Genomic DNA, 27,638 nt, shown 5'->3' on the forward strand with positions numbered 1-27,638 from the left:
CACCTGTCATGGCACTCCCTACTCCCTCTGTTTTATCAGTTTTTCGTGAGACATCCTTGTGGACAGGAGGTTCTTCTGGTTTTCTTGTTCAACATGGAAAATTATTTTAATACTGGGAAAGCTTGCTTGAATACTGTGACAATAACATTGTATGACATTGTGTAAATTCTGCTTGACAAAGGGTATTTCTCCTATACATATATGACTCAGCTCCCACTGGTGAAGTAGGGACAATGTGCTATACACAATGAGAAATATCTCTGACCAGGGATGTAAAAGTGTGCTGGCAATGTTGCTGGATGTGTACTGCTATTCCTTCTCATAAGACTTCCACAGCCTTGGGAGGAGGAGGAGGATTTTTAGACATGTGAAATCCTGCCATGGATAGATCTGCATGGGGCAATTTATTGGATGAGGCATGGTACACTTCATCTGTGAAGTGGAACTGTTGCAGAATCAGAAAATGCTACAAAGCCAAGAAAACAGTGTAAGCCCGAAGCAAAAATGGGCCTCTGTGACTAGAGTCAGAAGAAAGCAATGACTCATGTCCTTTGCATATGAGAATCCCAGCTTTACTGGAACAGTGTGAAGAGAAAGAGCATGGTGGAGAAATGCTGAAAGGGTGGAGAAGCAATGGAGGCCAGAGATAAAAGCAAGAGTTACAAAATATAATATAGTTCATAGGATTTCAAAAGCTTACAGGATTTGACACACAGAAATCTCTGTGGTTTTTTTGACACAAAAGAAGATTGGGCCAGAGAGTATTTAATGTAGAGGTAGAGGAGGAGATGGCTGCAGCACTTTTGAGATCCTGGATTGAAAGGCTAAAGCTCTAAGGAAGCTATTTTAAAAAGTAAATTCCACCAAAAAGAGAAAAAATAAAAGGAAGATGCCAAAGAACAGTATTTTCATTATTAATGCAGAGAAATATCCTCTGAATTTATATCATTGATTTGGGTTTTTTTCTTCCCAACATGATCTTAGGGCGCACCAATGTAACTACACAAGTACCACAGCTGAGACCCAAAGTTTACGTTTTCCATGCTTCTCCGTTCAGTGATCTGCTGACTCTTACAGCTCTGGCTATACAGTGAGGGCTGAGACCCAGACAAGTTAACAGTGTAGTTACAGCCTTTGCTTTTACTTGGTTCTGTCGGCTGCACTGCCCTCTGTTTCGTGGCTTACTGAATGGCTTTTTTTTAAGAAAAAGTAGAAATTAGTGCTTAACATTCTTACATTAGAGAGCAAATAAGAGAAATAGATATAAGTATGATGTGGCAAATTGCACTTCCTTCTTTCATCTGACTTCAAGGCACACAGAATCAAGCTTTTTACAATCTGCAATCCTGAAATTCAGCTCCTAAATCAAAAGTAGCTTCGTGTTAAAAAAAAAAATTCAAAGTTACTGAGTACTTGCAAGTTCTGTTAAAGTCCATGGGATTTATCCTGCAGTACATCTGTGCTTTGGGTTACTTTAATTTTAGTGTTCAAGTAAAAATTCAGGCGTCCCCTTTTATGCACCTTGGTATGTAAAATATGGACCTGCAGACTCTTCCATCAACTTTGCAAGCTGTTTTCCCTGGATCACATTTTGGATATCAATTATATTTGTTTTACACTGTCCCCCATTTTCAGTCTTTATGATCAGGTTTTTGTATTGACAGTGTCTAGCAGGATCATCAAAGCTTACAGGGATACAGCCTGTTGGAGTCAGCTGAAGCACTAGGAATCAGAGGAGAGTATATTTAATGTAATCAGGCAGTGTGTTCCCACAGACACAATCATCAGTAAATAAATTAGATGTTGACCTTTAAATCATAATCCTTAGGTTAGACACTTGCTCACATCCAGCTTCTCTTGCAAAACCTACATTTTGCTTTGGACGCTGTTCCTGTCTCTGAGGAGACCTAAATTCAGAAACTGATATCTTGAGTGTCTGCAGGAGAATAGACAGCCTGTTATTATCATGTTACACTGAATAAATGGGTGCTCTCAGGCTTTCCTCCTGGACACAGTACTTCTAGACATGCTGTTTTGTCACTACTGTCCTTTTTCACCCTACTGGAGATGATTTTACTTGTCAAGTGGGAGTGGGGGGCGAGAGCGAGACTTACTCCATGTGCATACTACTGCTTCCATATGCCTGTTTTCAGTGTCCTGTTGAAAATCCTGCCTTCCCAATGTGATATTGTGAATTGACCCATGGTACTCATTGGTGGGGTTTATTGAGCTTGTGACAGAGAAAGCGGAGAGGAGATTCAAGGAGAGGAGATTCGAGGAGAGGAGAGGAGAGGAGAGGAGAGGAGAGGAGAGGAGAGGAGAGGAGAGGAGAGGAGAGGAGAGGAGAGGAGAGGAGAGGAGAGGAGAGGAGAGGAGAGGAGAGGAGAGGAGAGGAGAGGAGAGGAGAGGAGAGGAGAGGAGAGGAGAGGAGAGGAGAGGAGAGGAGAGGAGAGGAGAGGAGAGGAGATTCGAGGAGAGGAGAGGAGAGGAGAGGAGATTCGAGGAGATTTGAGGAGAGGAGAGGAGATTCGAGGAGAGGAGATTCGAGGAGAGGAGATTCGAGGAGAGGAGAGGAGAGGAGAGGAGATTCGAGGAGAGGAGAGGAGAGGAGAGGAGAGGAGATTCGAGGAGAGGAGATTCGAGGAGAGGAGATTCGAGGAGATTCGAGGAGAGGAGAGGAGATTCGAGGAGAGGAGAGGAGATTCGAGGAGAGGAGATTCGAGGAGAGGAGATTCGAGGAGATTCGAGGAGAGGAGAGGAGATTCGAGGAGATTCGAGGAGAGGAGAGGAGATTCGAGGAGAGGAGAGGAGAGGAGAGGAGAGGAGAGGAGAGGAGAGGAGAGGAGAGGAGAGGAGAGGAGAGGAGAGGAGAGGAGAGGAGAGGAGAGGAGAGGAGAGGAGAGGAGAGGAGAGGAGAGGAGAGGAGAGGAGAGGAGAGGAGAGGAGAGGAGAGGAGAGGAGAGGAGAGGAGAGGAGATTCGAGGAGAGGAGATTCGAGGAGAGGAGATTCGAGGAGAGGAGATTCGAGGAGAGGAGATTCGAGGAGAGGAGATTCGAGGAGAGGAGATTCGAGGAGAGGAGATTCGAGGAGAGGAGAGGAGAGGAGAGGAGAGGAGAGGAGAGGAGAGGAGAGGAGAGGAGAGGAGAGGAGAGGAGAGGAGAGGAGAGGAGAGGAGAGGAGGGGAGAGGAGGGGAGAGGAGATTCGAGGAGAGGAGATTCGAGGAGAGGAGATTCGAGGAGAGGAGATTCGAGGAGATTCGAGGAGATTCGAGGAGATTCGAGGAGATTCGAGGAGATTCGAGGAGAGGAGAGGAGAGGAGAGGAGAGGAGAGGAGAGGAGAGGAGAGGAGAGGAGAGGAGAGGAGAGGAGAGGAGAGGAGAGGAGAGGAGAGGAGAGGAGAGGAGAGGAGAGGAGAGGAGAGGAGAGGAGAGGAGAGGAGAGGAGAGGAGAGGAGAGGAGAGGAGAGGAGAGGAGAGGAGAGGAGAGGAGAGGAGAGGAATGCAAGCTCACAAAGAAGTTTCATGACTAGGGATAAATATCCATGAACACTGGCGTGACACAGCACGCACTTGAAAACATCTCATGCCAAATATTAGTAGAGATCTATAGGCTTGTTGGTGCAGCATTACTTTGAATAGACCAAGTGAGACTTTAGTACCATCACACTTAAACCTGGCTATCAGATTAGCAGCCGGGTTTCTGGCTGGGTTTTGGGAGTAGTTACTCTGATTTATAGAGGCATTTGCTGCTTCCATGTTGTTCCAGAGTTTAAAGAGCCTGGCTGTAGTGCTATATCTCTATTGCTCTATTTCTTGGCTACTGACCAAGTTGCTACCCATTCCTTTGCTAGTTTCTTTTCAGCCCTTGCAATAGCTAAAATCTCTCTAAAAATTTAATTTTAGCATCACTAGAATTAATGATATTCTGTAAATCTTGGTTTTATGTATAGTTCAAGGGAAATGTCAGGTTTGCATTTTTCCTTTTGCTATTCTGCACAGACACAAGTATTCAAATATCAAGACGCAGAGCTGAAAAGTATCTGGCAGTATTTTCAAAAGAATTCAGAAATTCCCATTAAGTATCTAAATGATTTGTTTGGTTTTTCAGTCCTTCAGCTTGTATTCAGTTACTCTGGCATTTTGGAGAGCTGAGTGTTTGAGATTGTCTCCTATCTTTACCCACAGTGTTTTATCATGTAGGTAATCTGCAGAGAGAGTCAGCATGCTTGCAGGAAATAGTCAGATTTTGAAAAGTGTTCAGAATTCAAGTGTTGCCTAAGAGAATTATAGCAGGATTAAAACCAAGAGAAGCAATGCAAATTTTTGTAGGTATTAATTTTTTATTTGTTTGTTTGTTTGTGGATTTTGTTGTTGTTTGGCTTGGTGGTTTGTTTGGTTAGGGTTTTGGGAGCTTTGTGGGGAGGATTTTTGTCTAAACAGGAGCAGTATACATTTTAAAGTGCAGCTTATATGTTTAGAAAACCTGGTCTGCTGATAGTAAGCCTGACCTTGATTACAATCTCATATGCAATGGGAGAAGGCTTTTGGAAATAATATAATTTGTCCTGCATTACTTCCATGCCTTGAGCATTATGCAGAAAAACAAAAGAAAGGGGGAAAAAAAAGGCAGTAATCCTGAGGCCAAAGCAATGGGTGTTATTCCTGTGGCTTCTATTACCCCTCACCAAGCTGTTGGTCACAATTTTGTGCAGCAAACTCTGCACGTGTGCCTACTGGCAAGCATGCCTAATACATTCCTGTGCTCAGGCTCTCAAAAGGCTTTGCACCTTCCTAGGGAAAGAAAAGACAGGGAAATAAAAACAACTACTCATGGAATTTCAGCTGAGTGTGGTTGTGTGATAATATTTAGCAGGTTTCCTGTTTAATTTGTTCAATGTGTTGAGCTTCCATGCAGATTAACTATACAATCAAGCACTGAAAGTGAGGAGATTGATGTTCTTTGCCAAACTCACAAGTCCTGGGAGAAGAAGTTATCTGCACTCATACATTATCAGTGAGTCTTTGCAGAGAGAATATGGAAACCTGTGTTCCTTATCTGCAATGATAATAATGTCATGCAGGCCAGCAGGACAGTTTCTGAAAAAAATTGCTAACAAAATGACAGCTATTCAAGCCATCTTAATAAGGAAAGATCTAACACCTTGCTTGCTTTTGTCTATTAAATGCTTCCAACTGTGTGGGGCTTTTGCTGACACAATTGCTCCGCTGCTTTGTGTTCTCTCGCTGTTATCACCCTCGTTGCTTTCTTAGAAAGTCTGTCAAAGCAGGGGAGGTCCGTGGGTTACAGAGAGACATCCTGACTGGGCAGTGTGAGAAGTCTGGGTGCCTTTCTGTGTGTCTAATTGACTCTTTATGTGAGGCCCTACCACATATTGGCACAAGGAGTACAGATAAAGTAGATGCCCAACCACATCTTTCATTCAAGCAGCTCCTCTTTCAGGGTACTTCCACACTTAGTTTGTGCTGTTTCTCTTCAGGATCTGTCTGTTTTCTTTGCTCCCTGGCCCTTGTCATTCTGTGATGGATGGCATGTTTAAGGGCTCTGCTGCTGCCATACCAGGGCTGCTCGCAAAGGCACTGCCCAAACCGTGATCTGTAGGAAATGCTATGAGGCTCCTTTCCATTTCCAATTTGACTGAGTCCTTGTGTCCTCGATGGGGCTTCAATCTCCACCTACGTGTAGGAAATGCAGAAAGTGTTCTGGTGGCCCTTCCTGCCTCATTCCTGCCTGCCATGGGCAATCTCACACAGCGGGCAGAAGCCTTGCCGGCGGGAGGAGCGGTCCTGCGTGACAGGCACAGCAAGGAGAAGTGGAAAGGAGCCAAGCTCGCAGGAGATGCTGAGGGGACAAAGGGGGAAGGCGTGAATAGGCAAGGGGAGGGCGGTATCAGGAGCCATGTCTAGTTATCATGTCTAGTTATAAGCATTTTTGCCTCTTCTAAAAGCATTTTTACCCTGTGGACAGGATCCTGTCTTACCAGCACCGTAGAATTGGCACAGACTCTGATGGAAGTCAGCTACCTCTCTGCAATAGTGGAAGCTGTAGCTTGATCCAAGTGTTTGATGCTGTAGTTTTACCAGCACAAGCTTTCTCGTATGCCTGGCAGGTCTGATTAACTTTTGCAAAACTGCAGCTGAAATGAAACAAACATAGTGTAAATAAAAAGAAAAAAAAACCCTCCCAAGAAACAATCTCTTTTCTGTCATGTCTGTGAACAGCTTTTACTGTTTTCCCTGGAGAGCCTGCATGCTTGGACAGCGAGTTACTGTGAATTAGTGAGGGTCACTGCCATTGATTAAATCCTCTTTTACGTTTCCCGGTAACTCCTGAATTATGGCAAGAGTTGAGCATATTAATTTAACACTTTTCTTTTTTTCACTGACAGCTCTGATGGAGGAAAAAATCTGCAAGTCATTTTGCGCAGATAATGCTGTATTAAAATTAAAATAAAAATCAGGAACAAAATGGCATCTCTCTTTTATTCCCAGTTTCACATTGCTATGTTGAAAGAACAGTCAATAACAAATTGAAGTCTCTAGTACAAAAAGTTTTCATCCTTGCAACAGTGGTTATGCTTTTAATTTATGCAAGATACAGACTAGGACTATAACAAGTGAAATATGGTAAAATAAGGAATAATGCCTTTGTATTTCAAACCTCTGAATCTCGTTTTCTTACATAGTGACAAAAGACTGTAACTTTAATGACAGAATGACACTATTATCACAAGCCTCAGTAGTAAGGCTCTTACTTAATGCTAATTAATTTTGTTGGAAATTTTAAATATTATTATTTAAAAAAAACTAAAATCTTATATTCAGACAATATTTACAAGTGTTTTATATAAATGTGTATGCATATATGTGTATTTATAGATGTATATAAATGCATATATATATGTATATACAAACACACACAAAAGTGTATGTATTTAAACATATTGGTTTCAGGATGGTGCGTGGGCACTTGTTTTTCTGATATCAGAATCTGTTTTCATAGCATTTTGAGAACACACTGAAATTGCCAAAATTATCCTGGGCAGTGGGAGAAAATGGAAATCAACATATGAGAAGATTTTCTCATAATGAAATGCTGGGGCTTTACCTGATCCATCTTAGTGCCGCCCTGACAGATATGCCTACGCTGTGTGTACAACATCCATGAATGCTATTCCCAGAGAATTCTCCTTCTCGGACACTTTGCTGATGTCTAGAACACTTCCTGCCAGAAGCTTGTTGTCCACACCAACAGAGATGCATGGGAAAAGTTGTCACCTTCCTGTTAATCTAGAAGTTTTTTCATTATGGAAGGTTTTGTCCATTTTCTGTCTTCTGATGGTGTCACAGCAGGCATCCCCTCATTTGGTCACTCACTGCAGACCACATTTTCCCAGACACCACTGTTTATGCTGCTCTGGGCCCAGATTCCAGAAAATTAAAGGTTTTCCTGGGCTTTACTGGTGAGAAAGGCTGCCTTACATGTGGGGCAGGCCATGCTGCTGCCTTCAACAGTCACCCACTTATTGGACATTGTGCATATCAGTTCTTTATTTAGGCTTCCTATAATTATGGTTATGATGGTGCTGCTTGTTTTTCAACTTATTGGAATAATAATTAAGGGCAGCTTGTTGTCAGCAAGTCTCTATGAACACACAAGGAGCATATACCAAAACATAATGAAGAGTGACTGGTTTGTTAGGACATTTTCACAGGACTCTGTTGGAGACCTTTAGGTGTCTCTTCAAATGCTCCTGCATGTTATGGAGAATCATTTGACCATGGGGGCCTTTTGTGTCCTTGGACAATGTTACAGCTGTTTAAGAAACAAAATGCCTGCAGCTGGAGGCAATTCACAGCCATAGTGACTCACCGGAGGCTCAGGAGGGGCACAGCTGAGTGAGGATAGACCCATCAGCAGACCAGTTGCAGTACCCCATATTAGCCGTCCCCAGTTGTGTGGTAAAGATGTTGTCTTAACCCTCAGGGGAAGCAAATTCAAGTATAGGTGTTTTACCTATACACCGGAGCACAGTAGTGGCTGGTTTACAGCTAAAGCATGGAGTCAAATGAAAGGTAGCATCTCACAGGGGGATTGCATCTTCTTGTGAAGCCTGTGCTCAAAGACCAGTACTTGTGTGGAATATTGGAGGTCTATAACTTAGAAAGCCTGAAATGGTTGGAGGTTTACACATACCAGAAATGTTATTGCTACAACACTGTAGAAATTGAGATGCATCAGCTGGAACCCTACAGTGTGTGTTGGCTGAGCCTTTTCAATGCAGTGTCCCCTTCTGGGTCCAAAATATCCTTAATTGATATTGATTCTGTTGATGGGCTTCCAAGACTGTTGTCTTTTGCCTCAGGGAAAGGATATGGCCAAGCTGAGGTTTGAGGTAGGTGTATAATGTGGGTTATAATGTTTGGCTGGAGCAAAAGCCTTTCCCTGAGATGAGGAAGGCTGTAGAGCTTATATTTATGCTTTTAACTCCCTGTCAGATCAGTTGCACCTTTGTGTAGCCCATGACTCATAGCAATTGAAATTAGCAAAGCAGGAAGATACCTTCCCTTTGCCTTTCTGTGCTACCACTCAGAGGTGCCTGCCGTGGTGTGCTGTCTTGTGCCTAGGTGCACACAATCAAATAATGATGTTAGTGTTCCACGCTGTATTCAAAATCAGCACTGTGTTTCTTGCTGTGGCTTCCATGTTGTAAGAGAGTTGTAGGAGAACTCCAGAGCATCAAAGTAGGCTGTCATTAAATGAATATGCCCTTATGCTTTAAGGAGAATACAGATCTTTGTTTTTCAAGGGGTTTTGCAGAAGCATTGCTAGACTGGTTCGGGTTTTGCTCTCCGTGGCTTGCCTAGCTCAACTTGAATAAACTCTATTTTCCCTTTTGAGGATGGCCTAATCACCAGCATGTTCTTTTATTTCTTTAGTGGTGCCCCTCAAATTGAAGGAAATGAAAAACCAAGAGGCTGCTGTGGGTCAGAAGCTAGTGCTCAGGTGTGAAACCACTTCAGAGTATCCTGCGCTCAGATTCAAATGGTTAAAGAATGGGAAGGAAATAACCAAAAAAAACAGACCGGAAAATATCAAGATCCCAAAAAAACAAAAGTAAGTACGAAGTAATATATTTCAAGTGGGGCTGGGAGGACTGGGAAGTGATGGTCACCAGAATGTGAGCATTGAGGTTGTTAAATGCAGTAACACAAAGCTGAAAGCTGTGAGTTACAGAGGAGGAAAACCTAAGAAAACAGAAACCAATATTACTGTTCCTGAAAGTGTGGATGAAGTGTGAGTGTGGTATAAAAATTTCATAATTAATTTTCCCTTTTAATTTCTACTTGTTTTCTGATTGCCAAAGGCTATGATTTTAACCAATAAAGCTTGGAGACAGGCAATTTCTAAACTGATTACAAGAATAAAGGTACCTTTTGTTTATTGTCTAAAATCAAAGAACACTTATATACATCAAAGGATTGCAGATTTTGAAATATTTTAGGGATTTTCTTTTCCAGCAGTTTAGTCCTTAACAACAGCTGAATGCTGTCCTCATTAGCTCTGAATGTCTTATGCAAGTGTGCAGTAGTCCTTTACCAAAGTCATTCCTGCATTTGCAGAACAAGGCACTGGTTTAGCAGATGTCAGATGAACAGCAAAACGTGCAAATGCTATCCTCCTGTCTGGTGGTAAGAGCCCCCTACATTGACTGATGACCAGTGCCAGAAGATAGACTGCTGCCTTGTTTCTGCAGGGGAAAACTATACAATGATTTTACTGCATTGAGACAGGACAAGGCTTTTGCTGTGTTGTCTCTCCCTTGTTGTTTAGTTTAAAAAGTTTTAATTGTCACCAGCTAAGAAAATCTGTTTGAACAGGGTCTTTCAACTCTCACTTCTGCTCTCAGTGGGTGGGGCAGCTCTCTGGTGCATGATGCCATGCCTTCCCTTCCTTCAAGACACAGAAGATTTGGAATGCACTCTGCAAAAGGCTTTTCATTCCAAGGTGTTCAGTGCCCCATACTTGGTGTTAGGGCTCACCTCACTAGACAAAACAAGCCATAAACAAATAAACATTTGACTTTTTAGTGCTATTCAGGTAAAAATTCAGAAATCCTGCCCTCCTTGTCAGCTTCTTGTTCCCCATCCTGGGGCACAAGGTGAAACATGGAGAGGGACAGAGCAGCATCACCACAGCCCCCGTGCCACAGTCGCACAGATGTCAAGAAGGAACCTGTGATGTCTCCTTCCAGCATTTGCGAAATGGAGCTGTTCCAGGTGGCAGATAGCCTGGCAAATTGTCTGGACTCATTTGCAGAGCCATATGTCTCTGTCAGAGTTGTATTTTCAATCTATTCTGTAAAGAAAATGTTCAGATCAGAGCCTAGCCCTCAGCTTTTCCAGCAACACTTTTCCAGTGCTGCCTGTGAGCGGCAATTGGTATTTTCTCCACTTGTATTTTGGCTGATGCTGATTGACCAAATTCACTGGGGCTAGGATTTCACCTTCTAGGGCTGAACATCACCAGTTCAGCATTGAATCAAATAATTGCCTTTTGCCAGCTCACTTCTTTGTGAGGTTTTTTGGCCCCAAAAAGCTTTGAGGGGCTGTCAGAAGGGAAACTGATAGCTATTGATTTAATATAGATGCATGTGGAATGTGTGAGACTCTTTTTCAGCTTGATGTGCCAAAAAGTGTTTAAAATTCCCCAAAAGATACTGATAATGAAAAATACTGAAATGGTGCTTTTTTTCTGGTAGACAGAAATACAGAGTCATCCTCACTCAGCATAAGTGGTCAGGGTGCAGGCTTTGACCTGTATTTCACACCTTTGTGCTTCCCCAGTCACAGTGATACCACACACTGTTGGAATTCCTCTCTTGTGCTTTAGAAATGTCAGTGTGGAACAGAGATGCACTAGATATAGACTACAAAAAAGGAAAAGACAAGGGATGTCTGCTGACATCTGAAGGATATTCTTTGCTTTCCTACTTTGACATTTTAGTTTGGGGACACGTCATTGCCTTGCCATTTCTTTTTTTGCTGTTCATGTGTGCATCTGGGACTGAGTAGAAATTAACAGCTTAGGAGAAAATAGATTTTATTTTGATAAAATTGAACAGACACATGTTGTAAACATTAAAGAGAAGAGAGGAAAATGCAGCGTAAATGAACACATAATAAGATGTGCACATTTCAGTAAGCAAAGCCGTGTTAAAAAAAATCCCATTGCAAATTAGAGGAGTATCAGAGATCAAAGAGGTTTTTTCCACCCTTATGTTCTAGGTTTCTTTCATGATAGCACACTGATGAGTGTTTGTCATGTTCATATGCTTCTGTATTGTTGCATAAGCATTTTAGTGTGAATTTTTTACCATTACCGAGTGTTAGAAACATCAACTACGAAGGTTAGAATAATTGATAAGGTGTCTGGGATTAATGTTCACCTTAAATTTCAAATGGCTACATAAAAAGTAGGCTATGTTTCTGAAGAACCGTTAGCATGCAGAATGCCACAGCTATACTGACATCCTCAATCCAAACACTTGAAAATAACACTTTCTAATGTATTTACAAAAAGCTCACGAAGTGTATGTGTAGTACCCAATGGCCACTGATTTCTATCAATGTACTATTTTGCAAGAAATCACCCTTCTTTTTGTGTGCTGGCAAAATAAAACATGCTTATTGTTGGAATAAAAATAAAGGTTTCTTTTGTTTGGCTATATAGTCACAGCTAAAGCTAAACAGCTTTAGGTGTTTTAACAAACTGCAAAATATCTGGCAGTATGATGACATGTCTATCAGAAACTGAAAATGAAGACCTTAGCTTTACACCTGAAGTAGCCAAGGAAAAGATAATACATCAGCTTGGTGGTTTTGGGCACATTGGCCAGTGTGAATAGTACTGGATAAAAGGATTTACCAAAGTGAAGCACATGCTGACCTTTTTTAAGAGTTTGGAAGACCCTGTGGCAATGCAGGCTTCCTCAAAGCTTAGCCTTCCAAAGACTGCTTTGCATGTCAAATGGTTTCACTCCTCTAAGCCTAGGATAGTTTCAGGGTGGTTGACTCAGAGAGTGCAGAGCCCCAAGATGTGATGGCCCCACCTGGACTACCGTGTCCAGCTCTGGGGCCCCCAGTGCAGGAAAGACATGGACCTGTTGGAGTGAGTCCAGAGATGATCAGTTGTTCACAGGGCTGGAGCACCTCTCCTATGAAGACAGGCTGAGAGCGTGGGGGCTGTTCACTCTGGAGAAGAGGAGGCTTTGGGAAGACCTTACAGTACCTTTCAGTGTCTAAAGGGGCCTACAAGAAGGCTGGAGAAGGACTTTTTATGGGGATGTGAAGTGACATGTCAAGGGGGAGTTTCCTTGAACTGAAGAGAGTAGTTTTAGATTAGGTATTAGGAAGATATTTTTTTACTGTGAGTGTGGAAAGGCACTGACCCGTTGCACAGAAAGGCTATGGAGTCTCAATCCTTGGAAGTGTTCGAGGCCAGGCAGGATGGAGCTTTCTGAGTAACCTCATCCAGTGAAAGGTGTCCTTGTCCATGGAACATGAGTTGGAACTATATGAGCTTTCAGGACCCTTCCAACCCAAACTACTCTGATTTTATACTTCTATAATAGTACGGCAGGTGAATCACACTGAATTACTCTATTCCTTCTCATTACTCTGGAGAGTCAAGAGAAAATGAATGACTTTAAATTTTAATGAAATGCATTTAAAACACTCACTTTTACCTCAAATTTGTCAGAGTAAGAGCATGCAGTCAGTGAGTTTCTGCTGATGATTGCTGATGGTTGATGAGGCCATGACTGGTTGATTTTTGTACATTATTCGTTTGGGCAGTGTGCTGTACAAGTCAGATGCTCTTCATTACACATAGAGAGGCTCTCTTATCAGGGCTGGGGTTTTTTTTGTGGCAGAGACAACGTGTTTGACACTTCTAGATGATGGCTCTGGGTGCAGTAGTGCACAAGGAAATTTGTGTGTAAGTGCCCTGCACCTTGAGCTTCATCCAAGCTTAGCCTGGATATTTGCCTGCAGACAAGCAATTCTGGATGACAGATGGAGACTGGAAGCAAAATGAATTCGAGCAACTAGATAAGGTGGGCTGGGACAGCATTCTGCAGGTGTGTTTCTTTCCCCTTCATGTATGAATACAACCTCAGCAGTATCATAGTGGTAATGAGCTAAAAATTCAGCAGAAGCAAATCTTATAGGGAGTGGCTTTGGCTTTTTTTCTCTTTTTCTCTCTCTCTCTCTTTTTTTTTTTTTTTTTTTTTTTTTTTTTTTTTTTTTTTTTTTTTTTTTTTGAGTAGCGTGGTATCATTTGAGAAAAGGACAAGCCTTTGACAACAAAATCCCTTATCAGCAGCTTTAAGAGCTTTAAGTCAGTACTGTTGGAGTACTGCATTGCTAGGAAACTGCTTCATTTACAGCCATTAATGAGTCATCTTCTGCTCTCATGTTTTGAATTCTGTTCCAATACCTCTCAATGATATTTTTAAGGCTATAAATATTCATATTATTTCTCCTGCTCTCAGAGACTAATCTTCTTACAGGGCTTTTTCTGAAACCAAGAGTAAATACGGCTTGTTAAAAATGGATTTGTAAGAAATATTGATGCTTCACCTATTTTAATATAAAAATAAAATCATAAAAGGAAGTCACAATTCCTTGTCTTTTCCCATACATATCAAGTAAAACAAAAACAATAAAAATAAATGTGCAGGGCAAAGAGTTTCTTCACAAAGCCAAGCAGGCCACAAAAGTAGTTTGCATCAATATTACTTAATGTGTGGAGAGGACTGCAACAAGTGTACAGTGGGTGTCTGCACTAAAGTGATGTAGCTGCAGCTGTGCTTCCTTCCTTTTCACTGGGTTACTACTCTTGGTTTGAATTCTTAAAAAGCCTAAACCTGTTTACATTTCCTTTTGAAGCTTCTTAAGACTACAACTTGCTCTCCATCTAGACAAGTGTCTGCAAGTATGGCTGGAGATAACCTGTTGCAATATGGAAATATCACATGTCCACACAAGCTGTTAGGTGGTGTAAAACACCACATGATGTTCTGGTCAGGCCCTCAGCAGGCTCTTGTGAAGGCAGATGGCTGGCAGGCAAATTTAAAGGCAGGCCACTTTTACTGGTGTTTAAGCAGAGCTGTTAGTCAGGTGCAAAATTTTCACACAAAGATACAGTAGCACTCAACTTTTGGATGTTTCTGTCAGTGGCTTTATCACTTTTTTCTCATATATTCATGGTCACCACGAGCTAGAGTCTGTTCTTGTATGCCATCTGAAGTGCAGCCCTGTTAATTAGTTCAGCACTGGGAAATGGGCTCCTAACATTTCCTGAGAAGGGAGCCCAAATACTCAGCTATTCATTTCTTTACCATTTGAGAAAACCTGAGTAAATTGCTAATCCTAGCTTGGCTGCTCCTCCCCTTGCAGGCCCAGTGGCCTTGAGAAAGCAGTCCCCTTTCAGGACATGGGGGAAAACTCTTGTGATGCAGGTTTCTGGCAGAGAGGGGTCCAGCTAGCACACTGCTTTCATTCCATGAGGGCTGACTCCTCAGCATTAGAAGCTTCATGTAGAGGCAGGGAAGGCTGAGCTGCCAATAGGCAGATGTTTGGATAGCAGATAACAGATGGGATAGTAGGGGTGATGGAGGTAGGGGTGGCTCACAAGGATGTGTAATTGAAAAATGACATTGACCACTTTGGTTGCTTCAGAAGCACACACTGCTGCAACAGACCTGCTTGTGGTCTGAACCAAGCCCTTCTCAGTGATTTGCAGAAGGGTTAACCAGTTGTGATTTCTGCACAGAGTTAGGAGACCTGACAGTGCTGAAGCAAAGCAACTCCCCAGACACTTTTAGCTCAGCAGTCATGGTGGTGACTATGAGCTTCTGGAGTGAGAAACTGCTGCCTCCTGGGGATCAGCCCTTCAAGTCAGGGTGGGCCAGCTTAGGGAAGCCAGTGCTCATGCACTCTGAATGACTGTTCTGTAGATCAGGTTTTGTAACAGACAGAAACTTCCCCAGACCACTTCTTTTAAACAGTAACAGGGAACAGCAGTAATGTGTGCATTTCCCCCAAGCTAGTCATTCTCTGCAGTATAGATAATGGGATTATTGCCATCCTGTGAGTTGGGGACCCCATGAATGACACCAGAACATGTTCCTACGAAATTAATGGGTAGGCAGGAGTTCTGCATTTGAAAATCTAATCTTAAAACCTTGGAGACTGATTAAATTACATCTCTGAGCCAAGAACAAAATGTAGCTTCATGCAAATTGTGCTCCTGCCCATGGATTTTTTTTTTTTGTTAACACTGGAGAATGATTTACTATTGAGGCTTCAGAGGCTGTTAAATAGTGTGGTGTGTTCTAATCTTGTGATTATTTAGTCAGATGTTAGGAACTACAGTACTTTGCCAGAACTCTACTAGTGGTAATATGAACCCATAGGGAAGGGAATCTATTTTAATATTACACCCATCTTGGTGGCATCTGGACAGCCAGCAATTTGGCTGAGAGAGGGTGGTTGTTGGATGGTTGTTTTCCAGATTTCCTTTGAAAGCAAAGACTTCTCTCATACAGAAAAGCATAAGCAAGTATCTTCATTTGTGTTCATGAATATGCCTGTTTTCCAGCAGCCTGTAAGAGGTTTTCTTTATTCTCTTCTCTTCCTTAAAGTCGGGTTAGTGTTGATCTGTCCATAAGAATGGAAGACAAGGCTCTCTGTTTAAATGGGTGGGGAAAAAATGCTTTAATTGATGCAATGAGTGTTATTCCAGTACAGGATGTTTATATGTTTTTCTGATTTCACAGGAAATACTCTGAGCTTCACATTTACAGAGCCACGTTGGCCGACGCTGGGGAATATGTATGCAGAGTGAGCAGCAAGCTGGGAAATGACAGTACTAAAGCCAGTGTTACCATCACAGACACCAATGGTAAGGCTTGACTCATTATTTTACTGTCACATTCAGAAAGACCACATAATAAAGCTGCCAGCAGGATAAAGGGCCTAGGAGCTTGGCAAGTGAAGTGGAAGCACTGAAATCTATTAGGTGTGCTAAGACAAGTAGTCAGGCCTGACTTGTTACATAGTTGAGATGCTCAGTTTTGCCTTACAGACAAACGGGATGTCTCCTCCAGATCTCACGACACATCAACATTTTCTGTGTAACATCAAGTCTAAGACACAATCTAAATAGTCAAGATCAAAAAAAGATGAAGGGAATATTATTCTAATTCCTGTTATACACAGTAGGGGAAGTCGCATTTAACCTAAAATGTGTCATAGTCCGAACTGCTAAACCAGAACTTTTCACTTTAAGTAATATTTGTATTGCTCTGATTAACACCGATTTTACTTTCACATATGTTGATAGATTTTTCTTTTGATTTCTAAAATAATAAATACAAGGGCATGAATGTATCTGAAGGCAAATTATTTAAAGGCATGTGATTCAGATACTTTGATTCAGGTATTGTGATTTAAGGTTATTTTCAGAGGAGGAAGGCTTCTCATGAAATGGATAGCGTTCAGAATTACTCAAAAGATTTACAGTTATTGTAGATTGCTGTTTTTCCAGGGCTCGTTTTAGTTACAGGGAGCTCCAATTGCTTCTGATGAAATTTTGTGTTTCCACTGCACATAAATGTATTGCAGTACCGTTTCTCCATTGGAAAGGCAGTGGAGGCAGAAGTTCAGCTAAAATCTTCTTTTTCAAGCGTGGCTTTGACTAATGCAATTCCCATAATTCAAACTCCAGTGTCCAGCCAGTTGTGAAGTACAAAACAAACGTGCCCTCATTAGCAAACAAAGCTGAAGTTCTCTGCATATCATAGATGAGTTAAAGATGTTATAGCAATGTGAATTTATCAGGCATGCTTTTCTGTTCTACATTTCTGTGCTCTTAAGTGGCAGATAGGCATTTACATAAACAGAAAACCAAATGTAAACCTTTTCCAGGGGGATTTGTCTTTGTCTATCTGCTGTTTTGTAATCACATAGGATTTGCTTGACTGTATTCACTTTGTGTATTTGCTATTCTATTTCATCAACTAAAGAATCTCAAGTGCTAGAATTTCATTCTAGCTGTATGGTATTATAATCATAAGCAGATGTCAGGAGACTGATATAAAAGATCAAGTGTTATTTACTGGAATGTTACTAAGAGGAAAAATGGGTAGGTGTTTCTGTGTAGTTTTGTAGACTCTCTTGGTTTCCATGAATACAAATTTTGGTTGCTCATTAGCTGCTTACATGGAAAGCTTTGATGCCATTTCCATAACTCAGCTGTAGGCACTGTGCCTAGGCAGTGATACAGATAAGTGCAAAAAAACCCTTGATCGTTTTCTATTACTTTCTCAGACAAGGAGCGATGTCATGGGAGTGCATGCAGGACCTCATTCCTATGTGCTACATGACATGGATTTTTTTCAGCATCCTTTTGGGCTATGCTGAATGTCTGCAAAACACTCCTGCTGCAAGGGTACAGGAGCTTGGTCTCAGTAGAAAGTATTTGTGGCAAGCCTTGTTATGTGCATCCTTAACATATATGTTAAAATCTATCTAATTTTGTTATGAAGTGTAAGTTGTTTAAATAGCTGGGCAAACTGGAATCCAGTCTAAACCTGCCAGCTGGCTCTTGTCCATAAAGATCTGAACTGGAAACTCAATGATATCTGAACTGGAACATCTCAGTGATATTTGATCATCTAGATTCAGGCATGGCAGCATTCATTGGTTGAATAAATCAATCATGCATATTTGGTTGCCACACATACATATGAGAGCCCTCTGCTTACTGTTCCTTATAAATTACCAGTAAAATTGTTCATAATTTTCCTGCTAATTATGGAATTTTCCACCTGGATTTGAGAAACAGCATGGGCAACATCTGGTGACTTAAGAGCAATAGATCCTTTACGGCCTCAAAGGGCAACATCTGCCTTGCAAACAGGGATAGACTCCCTGCACGGGTGACCTCCTCACCCCTCCTTCCCCCACATTCCCTGACCTCTCCCCCTTGCTAGCTTAATGACAGATTTGGGATCCAAAATCGGTAATGAGCCCTGAAGGGCAGTCATTACTAGGGTCCTGTATAGCTGGGAGGTCCTGCAATATTTGAAAGAAGGAAAAAGCTTAAAATTTAAAGAAAAAACCCTAACAACAACAACAAAAAAAATCAAGCATATTTAACTCTTACTTGCTATTACCTGTTAATGGACTTTTTAGGAAGCCCTTGAGGTCCAGTGTAGCCAAGGAGACCCTGTAGAAAACTAAAGTGTGGGTATCTGAGAGGACTGAATCTCTCAAAGTGAGGAGATTGCTTTCTTCCACCTCCAGCAGATAGGTTACAGTGAGGTAAAGAAAAATGCACCAGAGGGCCTGACTTTCTTATGGTGATGCTGGTCTGCTCTGCCATGTGAACCATAACTTAAATTATGGTCTTAATTTAGTGACCTACCCCAGTCGTATTTATAATGTGTGCCCTGCTATCTGCAAACTAGATCTTCCTTTCCCTTTGTGCTGGCTCCTTTAAGAGTGAGAGTAGACAAGATAATGGTCTTTCTGGGAATGGGGCTATTTTTATTTCCACTGTAAGAGTTGTGTTTTTCAGTATCTAAAAAAAAAAAATCTGGGTTTAAATTCCCTAGAATTTTGTCAAACTAGGATTATTTTAGTTGAAATTTTCTTTACTGCTGTATGCCACAAAAGAGAACACCAGGGCCAGCCCAAAGGTCTGTTTATCATGGTGCCTTGTCTCTAACATCAACTGCCAATGGACATTAGGAAAAAAACATATGAAGAACAAGGCAAATGTGTTGGGGTTCTCCCCCCAAGAATACAAAAAGCCGTACATTTACCATCAGGGTTGCTGATTTCAATTCCCTGCTCCAAACATAGAAAAACTAGTATTTCTCAATAAAATGGCTGTAAAACATTTTTGTTGTTTTCAGTGAGCAAAGACCTTAATTTTTCCTGATCTCATTCCCCAAAATGGTAAACTTTTCTGTCTAAAACAGTATCATTCAGTGCAATAGTAACTCTTGTCCTTTTTACTGTTGTAAACATTGTTGTTACATAAAACTGTCAAATTGGCTCTTGTGCAAGTTTTTGCTACACATAAACATGAACATACACTGCACACAAACTATATTAACCTACACAGACTTTTAAGTTTTCCCAGTTATACTGAAAGAAATACAAATGTTTGTCTATAGAGCCATGTGTGTGGATTAAAAATGTAACAATTATAAAAATAGCTAGAAAAACACAATTTTTACCAGTCTTAATAGCAAGTGATAGGAGCTATTCTGTTCTCTTTTAAATTTATTATGACTGTAACTTGCCCACAGGATATGAGCTGCCTTATTATTTTCATTCACTCGTACTCACGTATGCTCCCCTAAGAAAGATTGTAATTGAGGTCAGAATAGAGGCATGAAGTTCTCCTGGTGTTGTATAAATAGTACACAAGTTTGTTAATGCAATCAAAACTGCTTCTTTTTTTTTTTTTTTTTTTTTTTTTTTTTTTTTTTTTTTTTTTGTGCAACCTAATTTGTTACTTTACCCAGGCAAAATTCTTGCTGTGAATTTTTCAGGGATTTTCTCGTCAGCATAGGACCTTACTATGCTTAGTAAATAACACTGACAGAATACTTCACACTGCCAAAGCTTTTAACTTGCTCACAAAACCCTGTATTTAGACAACTAGCTAAGTGACATATTTTTGATAAAGAGTCAAGCATGCTCTGTCTGCATGTCGTGTCAGTCTTTTCCATTAAAATTTGTTGGCCTGATTCTTTTGCTTCTCTGAGGATGTTTTCTGTGGCCAGCATGTTTCAGGGTGCAAAGGGTGGATCCATGCAAAGATATTTCAAAAGCCAGCAGTCTGCAATGCTGGTTCTGCTGGGTTGTGTGCCAGATGTTGGGTGAGTGCTGTTCCTTGATGTCTGTGGAAAGTGAATTGATGTAGTTTGACTTGTGAGTGTGGGTGGCTGGGACAATTTTGCCTGAATTGATGGGTACAAGAAATGCTCGGGTGATCTGTTAATGTATCTCAATTGTAGGCAGAGGTGAGCCTTGGTAAATTCGTTAGCTACACAGTGGCCTGTGCAGGCTTCTGCTTTTGCTTCCATAGGACTTGCAGTAGAAGCAGCAGCTCCAAGTTGTACAGTAATCAGTAAGTATCTGATACTCATAATTCATTCCATTTTAATTTATTCTTCCTCTTCTGAATACAGACATTAGCTTAGCCTCAAGAAGATGACTGAATAATAAGTAAATTAAAACATCTTATATCCATAGTACCCATAGATCATGTGACAAATTATGAAATACTTCAAGTGCAAAAAAAAGTCCCTTCTGTCCAAGACTTGATTAAAGTAGGAGATCAGGGGGCCTCTTCTCTCCAGCACAATTGCAGGCAACCTAGGACATAGTTTGTTTTGAACTGGCTGGCACAATGAGTCAGATTCTCACCTGGAGCAAATCAGCATGCTTAGACCAATGTCAATGATCTGGTCTTAGAAAGAATGTGGCCATACCTCAACTTGGTATTGCAGCTCCCCCTAGGAGTACTCTTGAACCTTTCCTTGCAATTTGACATATTTGGATTGAGGGCAATGTTCTTTTAATCTGACTCAGGTCAGTAGTTTCTTGGGGGGAAAAGGGGAAAAGTATGTTTGTTTTAAAAGTTTTTGCATCAGGCCTCTGACAAACTAACTGAGGGGAAAAAAGCTGTGAAGGCATGCACAGAGCTGTTCACAAAAGCAGCTGTAAGGCTCTTAAATACTTGATTATCCTGGAGAAAAGGTTTGGCTGAGGAGGCAAAGGACCTCCTGCCTCAGAGCCATACAGCAGAGTTTGTTGCCCACACAATAAGGAGTGGTCTCCTCTCAACAGCGCAGACAAAATTCCCTATCTGGAAGGATGGTGATGGAGTTGCTGGGTGTCCTGTGTGAGTTGAAGGAGCTCTTCCCTGTTATGTTAGACTAAACAGCAGAAGGTACTGCTGGCCCGAGTACTAAGGAAATAGGACTGAGAAACTGCAGACACCTGCTCTTTAAAACATCCCCAAACAAGGATCTCTGATGGATCATTCAGTATTTTTACATAAGTATGCCTCTGCACAAACATACCCAGGAAATGAAACTTCACCAAGACTTAGTATTCCTAGACATGCCAGGGCACAGAACTGGTTGTAGCCTCTGAGGTAGCTGTTCCTGATGGGAACTTAAACATGATAATGAAGACAGGGCTGCAGGCTGCCATGTCCATACCCTAGCAGACTGCAGCAGCAAAAGTATTGTGATTGAAAAATTATTCTAGCTCTTTCACCTCAGGCAAGTATTGATGGCCTGCTATGAGAAACCTCTTTTTTGTTTGCTTCTTGTGTTCAGCTAGCTTGTCATGTGGATCTGTGCTAGTCTTCCCTGGCACTGTAAAACACCTTTCTTACAGTTGTAGTGGGCTGTGTGCAGTAAGAAATACACACAAATGTTGTGTCTTCTAAACCTCAGCATCCACTGTTAGTGTTGCTAACACCCATGTTACTAGTGGGGCATGATAAAGTGTGACTTTGCCACATGTTTTCCAAATGTATTTCTCAGCACATTTCAGGTGTAGGAGGCTCTGGCTGTATTTTCTACTGGCAGGGAAGCTTCCCGTCGGCGTTTCTACTAACACAGCTGGGGCTGGGTAGGTGCCAGTAAAAAATGCTCCATCAAGCTCAGCACAGGCACTAAATGGAACATGGTTTCTTTAATGGTGAAAGAAAAGTTTGCTCCAGTTGTGCCACATGCTGAGCTATGCTGCTGTCAGACCTGTTCCATCTCCTGACATGAGTAAGAAAGGTTAATTGCTTAGACAGCCCAGCTGCACAATAGAGAAACTGCAGTTATACAAAAAAAAAAAAATGGTCCTGAAAGTTGCCTGGCTCCAGGCCACTGTGTTCCAGGACCTAATGCAAAGATTTTTGACCTTAAAAATTTTACTTATGATACACTCTTTCATGCCGTGCATCACTGGCTGCCAAGGAAATGCTGCATAACATGTTCTCTCCCATTAGTGAGATGAAACTGGGATGTGCTAACTAGGCAAATAGTATATTTGCCAAAGAAAGCTGGACCAAAATGGAAAAAAATACAACAGAAGAGCAAGCGAGTTAATACAGAGTCGATGTTAAAGTTTACCAAGAGGGATGTTGAAGGGAAGGCGATTGGACTAGTTTTGTCTCTGGTCAAGTTTCTGTGAACTCTGGAGACAATGAGCAAAGAACCACTGGAATCCAGATTCACAAAACAGAATAAAAACATTCCGGAGTTTCCTTTTCCTAAATCTCGTATGAGGTATTTTCTAAATTGTTTGTTTGACCTACTAGGGGATTCTTGGTGTGCCTTGAGGTTTCAGGGCAAGATTTTTTTCTTGGCATTCAGGGCCTTTCTCCAGCTGTAACATTGAAACTTCTGCAGCTGCACTGAACTGCACCACTTAATGTCTGAAATGTGTTTTGAGAAATTGGGGAAGTCCAAGACTGTTGATGAATACAACTGAAGAGTGATTTGTTCACACCTAAGAAATTGCACACAGTTGTGGTTTGCAGGGACAGCAGAGCACTCACAAATCAGTGCTGTCATTGGAACAAGGTCTCCGTGCAAGTCTGCGAAGCCTAAACAAAGGCTTTTTACATTCTGCTTTCTCCCATCTGTGTGTTTTGCGTTAGCAAGGAGCTAAATATGGCAACATCATCCCCCTTAGCCATCAGCTGGTCCAACAAGTGAGTGGAAGCAGTCCATGCCAGTGTGTAACTAGCAATAGTGTATGGAGATATACATAGGACCAGTATGGAAGTGCAACTTTTCCCATCTCTTCAGCAAAGCAACTGTTTCATTTCTATCACAGAGCCACCAGCAGTCCATGAGAGACGGGGTTGGCATGTGTGGCTCAGAAGATTTCCCTGAAGTGGCAAGTGACACTATTGGATGTACTTACCAGCAATTCAAGTGATATGAACAGGGACACGTCTTTGCAAAATTTAACTGCCTAGAAGCATAAGGAGTGAATACTCACACTGACGTCTTCCAGAAACAGAGCCATCTGCATGATTTCTCCTGTTCCACTGATCTGTTATTCCCAGAGGAAAATGGGATATTGAACAACTGGCTTCTTTCAGAAGGAGCAGGCTTTTTTCTTCAGTTTTGCTAGTAGGCATCATATTTTTTTATTTTTTCCTGAAAAGAAACTTCTGCAAGTTGATATGTAATTGAAGCCTCTGCCCACAGAAGCAAAATTTAAGCTTTCTTCTTTGAACACTTTTTTCTTCTTGACCATTCTGGAGCTGAATGCTGTTAGAGGATCATCTGACACCATATTATAACTTCTTGTTGCCTCTTGTGTTTTCCAGAGAGTACCAGCAAGATACCAGTATCAACAGAAGTGACAAAAACTTCTTCACGTAAGTTGTATTAACAGAGTCTTTCTGTCTCTTTCTTTTCATTTCTTCTTGAAATTGCTTCTACAGCTCTGAAACAGCACCTTCTTAACAGAGAAAAATTCATCTACCTCCACCAGCTTCATTTCTGCATATCACCTTGCATACTTGAGCTACTTCAGGCACCAAGAAATAAATGAAGAAGGGTTAAGCATATTTTTTACTATCCTGAGGCTGTATTGAAGCTAATTTCGCCTACAGTTGTCAGGCTGCAGCAGCCCAAGTGAAGAAGTATTTGTGTTGTTAGGAACTATGTTTTTAAAAAGCTCTTACCTCCTTCTCCTATAAATCCTAGCAGCTGCTTATGAGTTTGCTGAGTCTATAGGCATATTGATATGACCTCAGGAAAGTGTGTTGCCTAGACTGCTCTGTTCTTCAAGGCTCTGCATACAATTCCTGACAGCTCTGCAAGGTCAGCCTACGCAGGTAACTCACTGTCAGTAATTTAACCACTTTTGAAGCTACCTTGGCATACTAGGAGCCTTCTCCTAGTGGTTTCCTTTCAGGCCGATGGAATTTGCTTTCAGCATCCTTCCTGCAGTCATGGATTGCATACTTTCAGAGTTACTCTTGGAACTGACCCCAATGAGAAGCTGCTTTCATTGCTTAATTGTTAAGAGTTACTTTATATATGGCCACAATACAAGCACTTGTCTCTACTGATGTCAGTGGCTGAGACAATTGTAGATAAGCATGTATAAGCCAAGCAACCCAAAGATTTACAAGATGCACATACCCTCCTTGGCAAGGAGGCTGGGGTCCTGCTAGCTTTTTTGGGAAAGCTATGTCTGGCAGGGATGGGTTTTAGTGTGAAATGACAGTGTTTGTAGGCTAGATCAAGGAAAACAGTGCCATTGCCAGATTTTGCATTTAGCATGCCTGCAGCCTTTCCTTTGATGCATCTGTGTGTGTGGCGACCTACTTCTGAAATCTTGGCATTGCTGCCTGACAGAAGAGACATTGGATGTGCCCATATTCTTTCATGTTCTCAGTGGGGCCTGTCACTGATGCTTCACTAGGAATATATGAGACCACATAGCTAATAGCAAGTGTCCTGTAACCATTGGAACCATTTTTGTTCAAAGAAGGTGACACGCTGGTCACTGACTCCACTGGGCTTGCCTTGCCTTCTCCCTTGTGCTGCAAGAATGTAGTCCCTGCACTTTGCTGCCTTCTTTCCCATGAATTAAAGTTCTTGAGTGGTCTCTTTCCCTGCTAATGTCCCTTCAAGTGCCTACTGTTACAGTACTGTCCTCCTCTTTACTGCTATTGTGCCACAGGAGAGGAGGAAGCTGGGATGTTGAAAAAGCTGGCTGCATTCCTGATGAATCCCTGCACAGGCAGATTCCGTGCCAAGCAGCACATCACCGTATTGTCCTCAATACAGCAAAAAGCAGTATCTTTAGTGGCTGCTTGTTGAGGTCTCCACATGGAGCTCTGAGGAGGTCTTTGATATGTGGCTGAAGCAGAGACCATCTTAGTCACAAACCCAGCCAGGTGCTGTTGTTCCTATTGTTCTATCCCTGTTCTGGGTCCAGACCATGTCTTTCTTCATGAGTTTCCTGGTGACCAGTAGTGCCTGAGGTTTTGGGCACTACTGATTTTTTTTCCAGGAGTTTCAAATGAAAATAATTAATTAGTGTGTTGTTTCTTTACTTGAATATAGAGTATTGTGAAACACTGGTGTTCAAATCACCAAGATCTAGGTCACTTGAAGTATTGCTACAGTTACTTTTTTGTGATAGGAGGACTTACAGAGTGGTCTTAGTTTTTAAGAGTGGGTTTTTTCTGCATAAAACCAGGCTTTGTTAGGAGTCACCTTTTCTGTGTGACATGACGTGTTAAATGTCTCATTATAAGCATGTGGTATGCCTGACCTGCTCCCTATAATTCACAGACTGGTTGTTAGCCACCTGCACATCACATTGCCAAGCAATACTGAAGCAAAGTATTCTCTCTTCAATTTTTTTCTTTCACCTGATAATACTTCTCAAGCCTTCTCTTGAATTTATTCATGCATGACACCATGTATGATTTGCTAGACAGTGAAAGCCTGTGAAGCCACCCAAACACATGGCTCTTAATTGCTGTGTGGTTCAGATTCCTGTAGGTCAGGAGGTTCAGACCTAGCTTCATGCTACCTACTTCTTCTATAAACTTTTCTGAGTACTTCCTTTGTGTGATTTGTGTTGAGGTCCATTTCCTTCCACTGTCCTACAAGATTATTTACCATTCTTTTTCCTTTCCTTGTAACCACTTTGGGGCTGGTGCTATGTCCACTTTAGGTCTGGAATGTGTTCTGCTTTGCCTTCCATCTACATCTCTCTGCAAAGGTGGTGGCACTCATGGACCCTCCTCTCTTTCAAGCCACAGAAGCCTTCAACCATAGTTGTGATGGACTGAAATTCCTTACTGTTCAATTGGAGTTATGTGAGAAGAAGATAAGAAGCTAGTGCTTCCTGGGCCAGCATGTGGAGCTTCAAGATCTACTGCTTTCCACTTTCTTCTGATGCTGTCAGAAACAGCTGAAAATTTTACTCTGTCTTTGCCAGTTTTCTCACGGCCTTTCCTCCCAGGACTATGGAGCATTTTTGCTATAATCAATTATTCACAGTATGCCTAGGACATGCTGAACCAACTTTGAAGTTCTTAGCTTTCTCAAGCTATAACATTTTTTTCTGTGCTCTGCTGGGTTTCTGACTACTGAGGAAAAAGTACAAAAATAAAAGAAATCTCTTCTGGGGGAAGATGTTCACGCTCCTCCACTATAGTGCTGTAGCTGTGGCTGTATTCTTACAACTTTATTGTTACTTCTGTGTGTTGCAGAACCCATGCTTAGGATACAAGCTTCAACAGAAGGAACAAACACTTCCTCCTGTAAGTATATACAAGCTGTTTAAATTATTGCTGGCAAGACCCTCAAGTATATTTCTCCCTTCCTAGCTCAGAAAGAAATGTGCATCAAGAGATCAGGAGTGACTGGGTGGAATTTCTGAACTACAGGTGCAATTGTTATTTGTTATATATTATTAGAACTCTCAGAGGCATGCTTTTTGTGTACTGAGGCTCAAACCCCTTCCTTCAGAACGGTCAAGTGTAGATTTGGGCAGGGCAAAGAAGGAGGAAACTACACCAGTGTTTCCTACTTGGAATTCCCTTCCCTGCCCTTCCCAGACAATGTACTGCTCCAAACACTGTCTCCTCTGCCACCAAGGGTCCTGCCCCTGGGGTAGGTAGCTGGAGCACCCTCAGGTCCGGCCATCCCCACCTGGGTGCATTTCCCTTCATCTGCATGCCAGCTGGTGCTTGTTAGAGCCACTTGCACACTTTCTTCTGTGCCCCACTACCCCTGGGAAGAAGATGAGGAAGGTGAGGACATTGTGTTGTGTGTCTTCCCTCAGCTGGAACAGAGAGCCAGGAATTCTTCTGTCCTAGTAAAGAGAGATCATCTTTCTGCTTATCTCAGGAACACACTGGGAGCTGCAGGGGTACCAATGGGGAAAGTTACTCTTTTCTTCCCAGGGAAGCATGGGTTACAGCCATAATCCTATACAAATTTACCCTTGAGAACCATTAGGAAGAGCCCTCTGATTCTTTACTAGAACCAAATTTACCATCCAGCTGCCTGGTTTTGAGCAGTCTGGAGGGCCACTTCATACAATAGAAATCAGTGGGGTAGGGTATTAATCTTGTCCTAAAGCAGTAAGTGTTGCCACCTGCTAAGAATAGGATGGTAGGTGAGGCAGACCAATGGTCCAGTCCACTCTGACAGTTCTAGGGCTGCTATAAAATGTGCTTTATGGCAAACTATACATGAATCCCCTTAACTCACATCTAATAGCTACTGTAGTAGCATCAGGAGGAAAGGTCAAAGTCATTTCTCTGGATTTTTCTGGATTTTCTTCCCAGCTACTACTCTGATAATTTTTAAGTGTGTGTTGAATGAATTAGAGAAATTTGATTGGTTATTTAAAAAGCTTTCTGCCAGCAAAGTGAGAAGAGTTGGATTTTGGCCTCCTTTTTCCCTTGATTCCTAGCAGCAGAGTAGGCAGGAATAATTTCTGGAGCAATTTAAAACAGTAAATCCTCTCTGTT

At 41.8% G+C, this 27,638-nt stretch overlaps 1 protein-coding gene across 5 annotated transcripts in view; it reads left to right on the forward strand.

Moving 5' to 3' along the window:
* The window catches only part of NRG1 (neuregulin 1), a 181,823-nt gene that overhangs the window by 27,437 nt on the left and 126,748 nt on the right, over positions 1 to 27,638 (forward strand). For all 5 annotated transcript variants that reach the window (XM_063421440.1, XM_063421438.1, XM_063421439.1 and 2 more), the window contains exons 2-5: positions 8,960 to 9,137; positions 15,865 to 15,989; positions 23,457 to 23,507; positions 26,370 to 26,420. In XM_063421440.1, coding sequence (XP_063277510.1) covers positions 8,960 to 9,137; positions 15,865 to 15,989; positions 23,457 to 23,507; positions 26,370 to 26,420 — 405 coding nt within the window. The remainder of the gene's footprint in view (positions 1 to 8,959; positions 9,138 to 15,864; positions 15,990 to 23,456; positions 23,508 to 26,369; positions 26,421 to 27,638) is intronic.

This window comes from Prinia subflava, chromosome Z (assembly GCF_021018805.1).
Source record: "Prinia subflava isolate CZ2003 ecotype Zambia chromosome Z, Cam_Psub_1.2, whole genome shotgun sequence".
Taxonomy (NCBI): domain Eukaryota; kingdom Metazoa; phylum Chordata; class Aves; order Passeriformes; family Cisticolidae; genus Prinia; species Prinia subflava.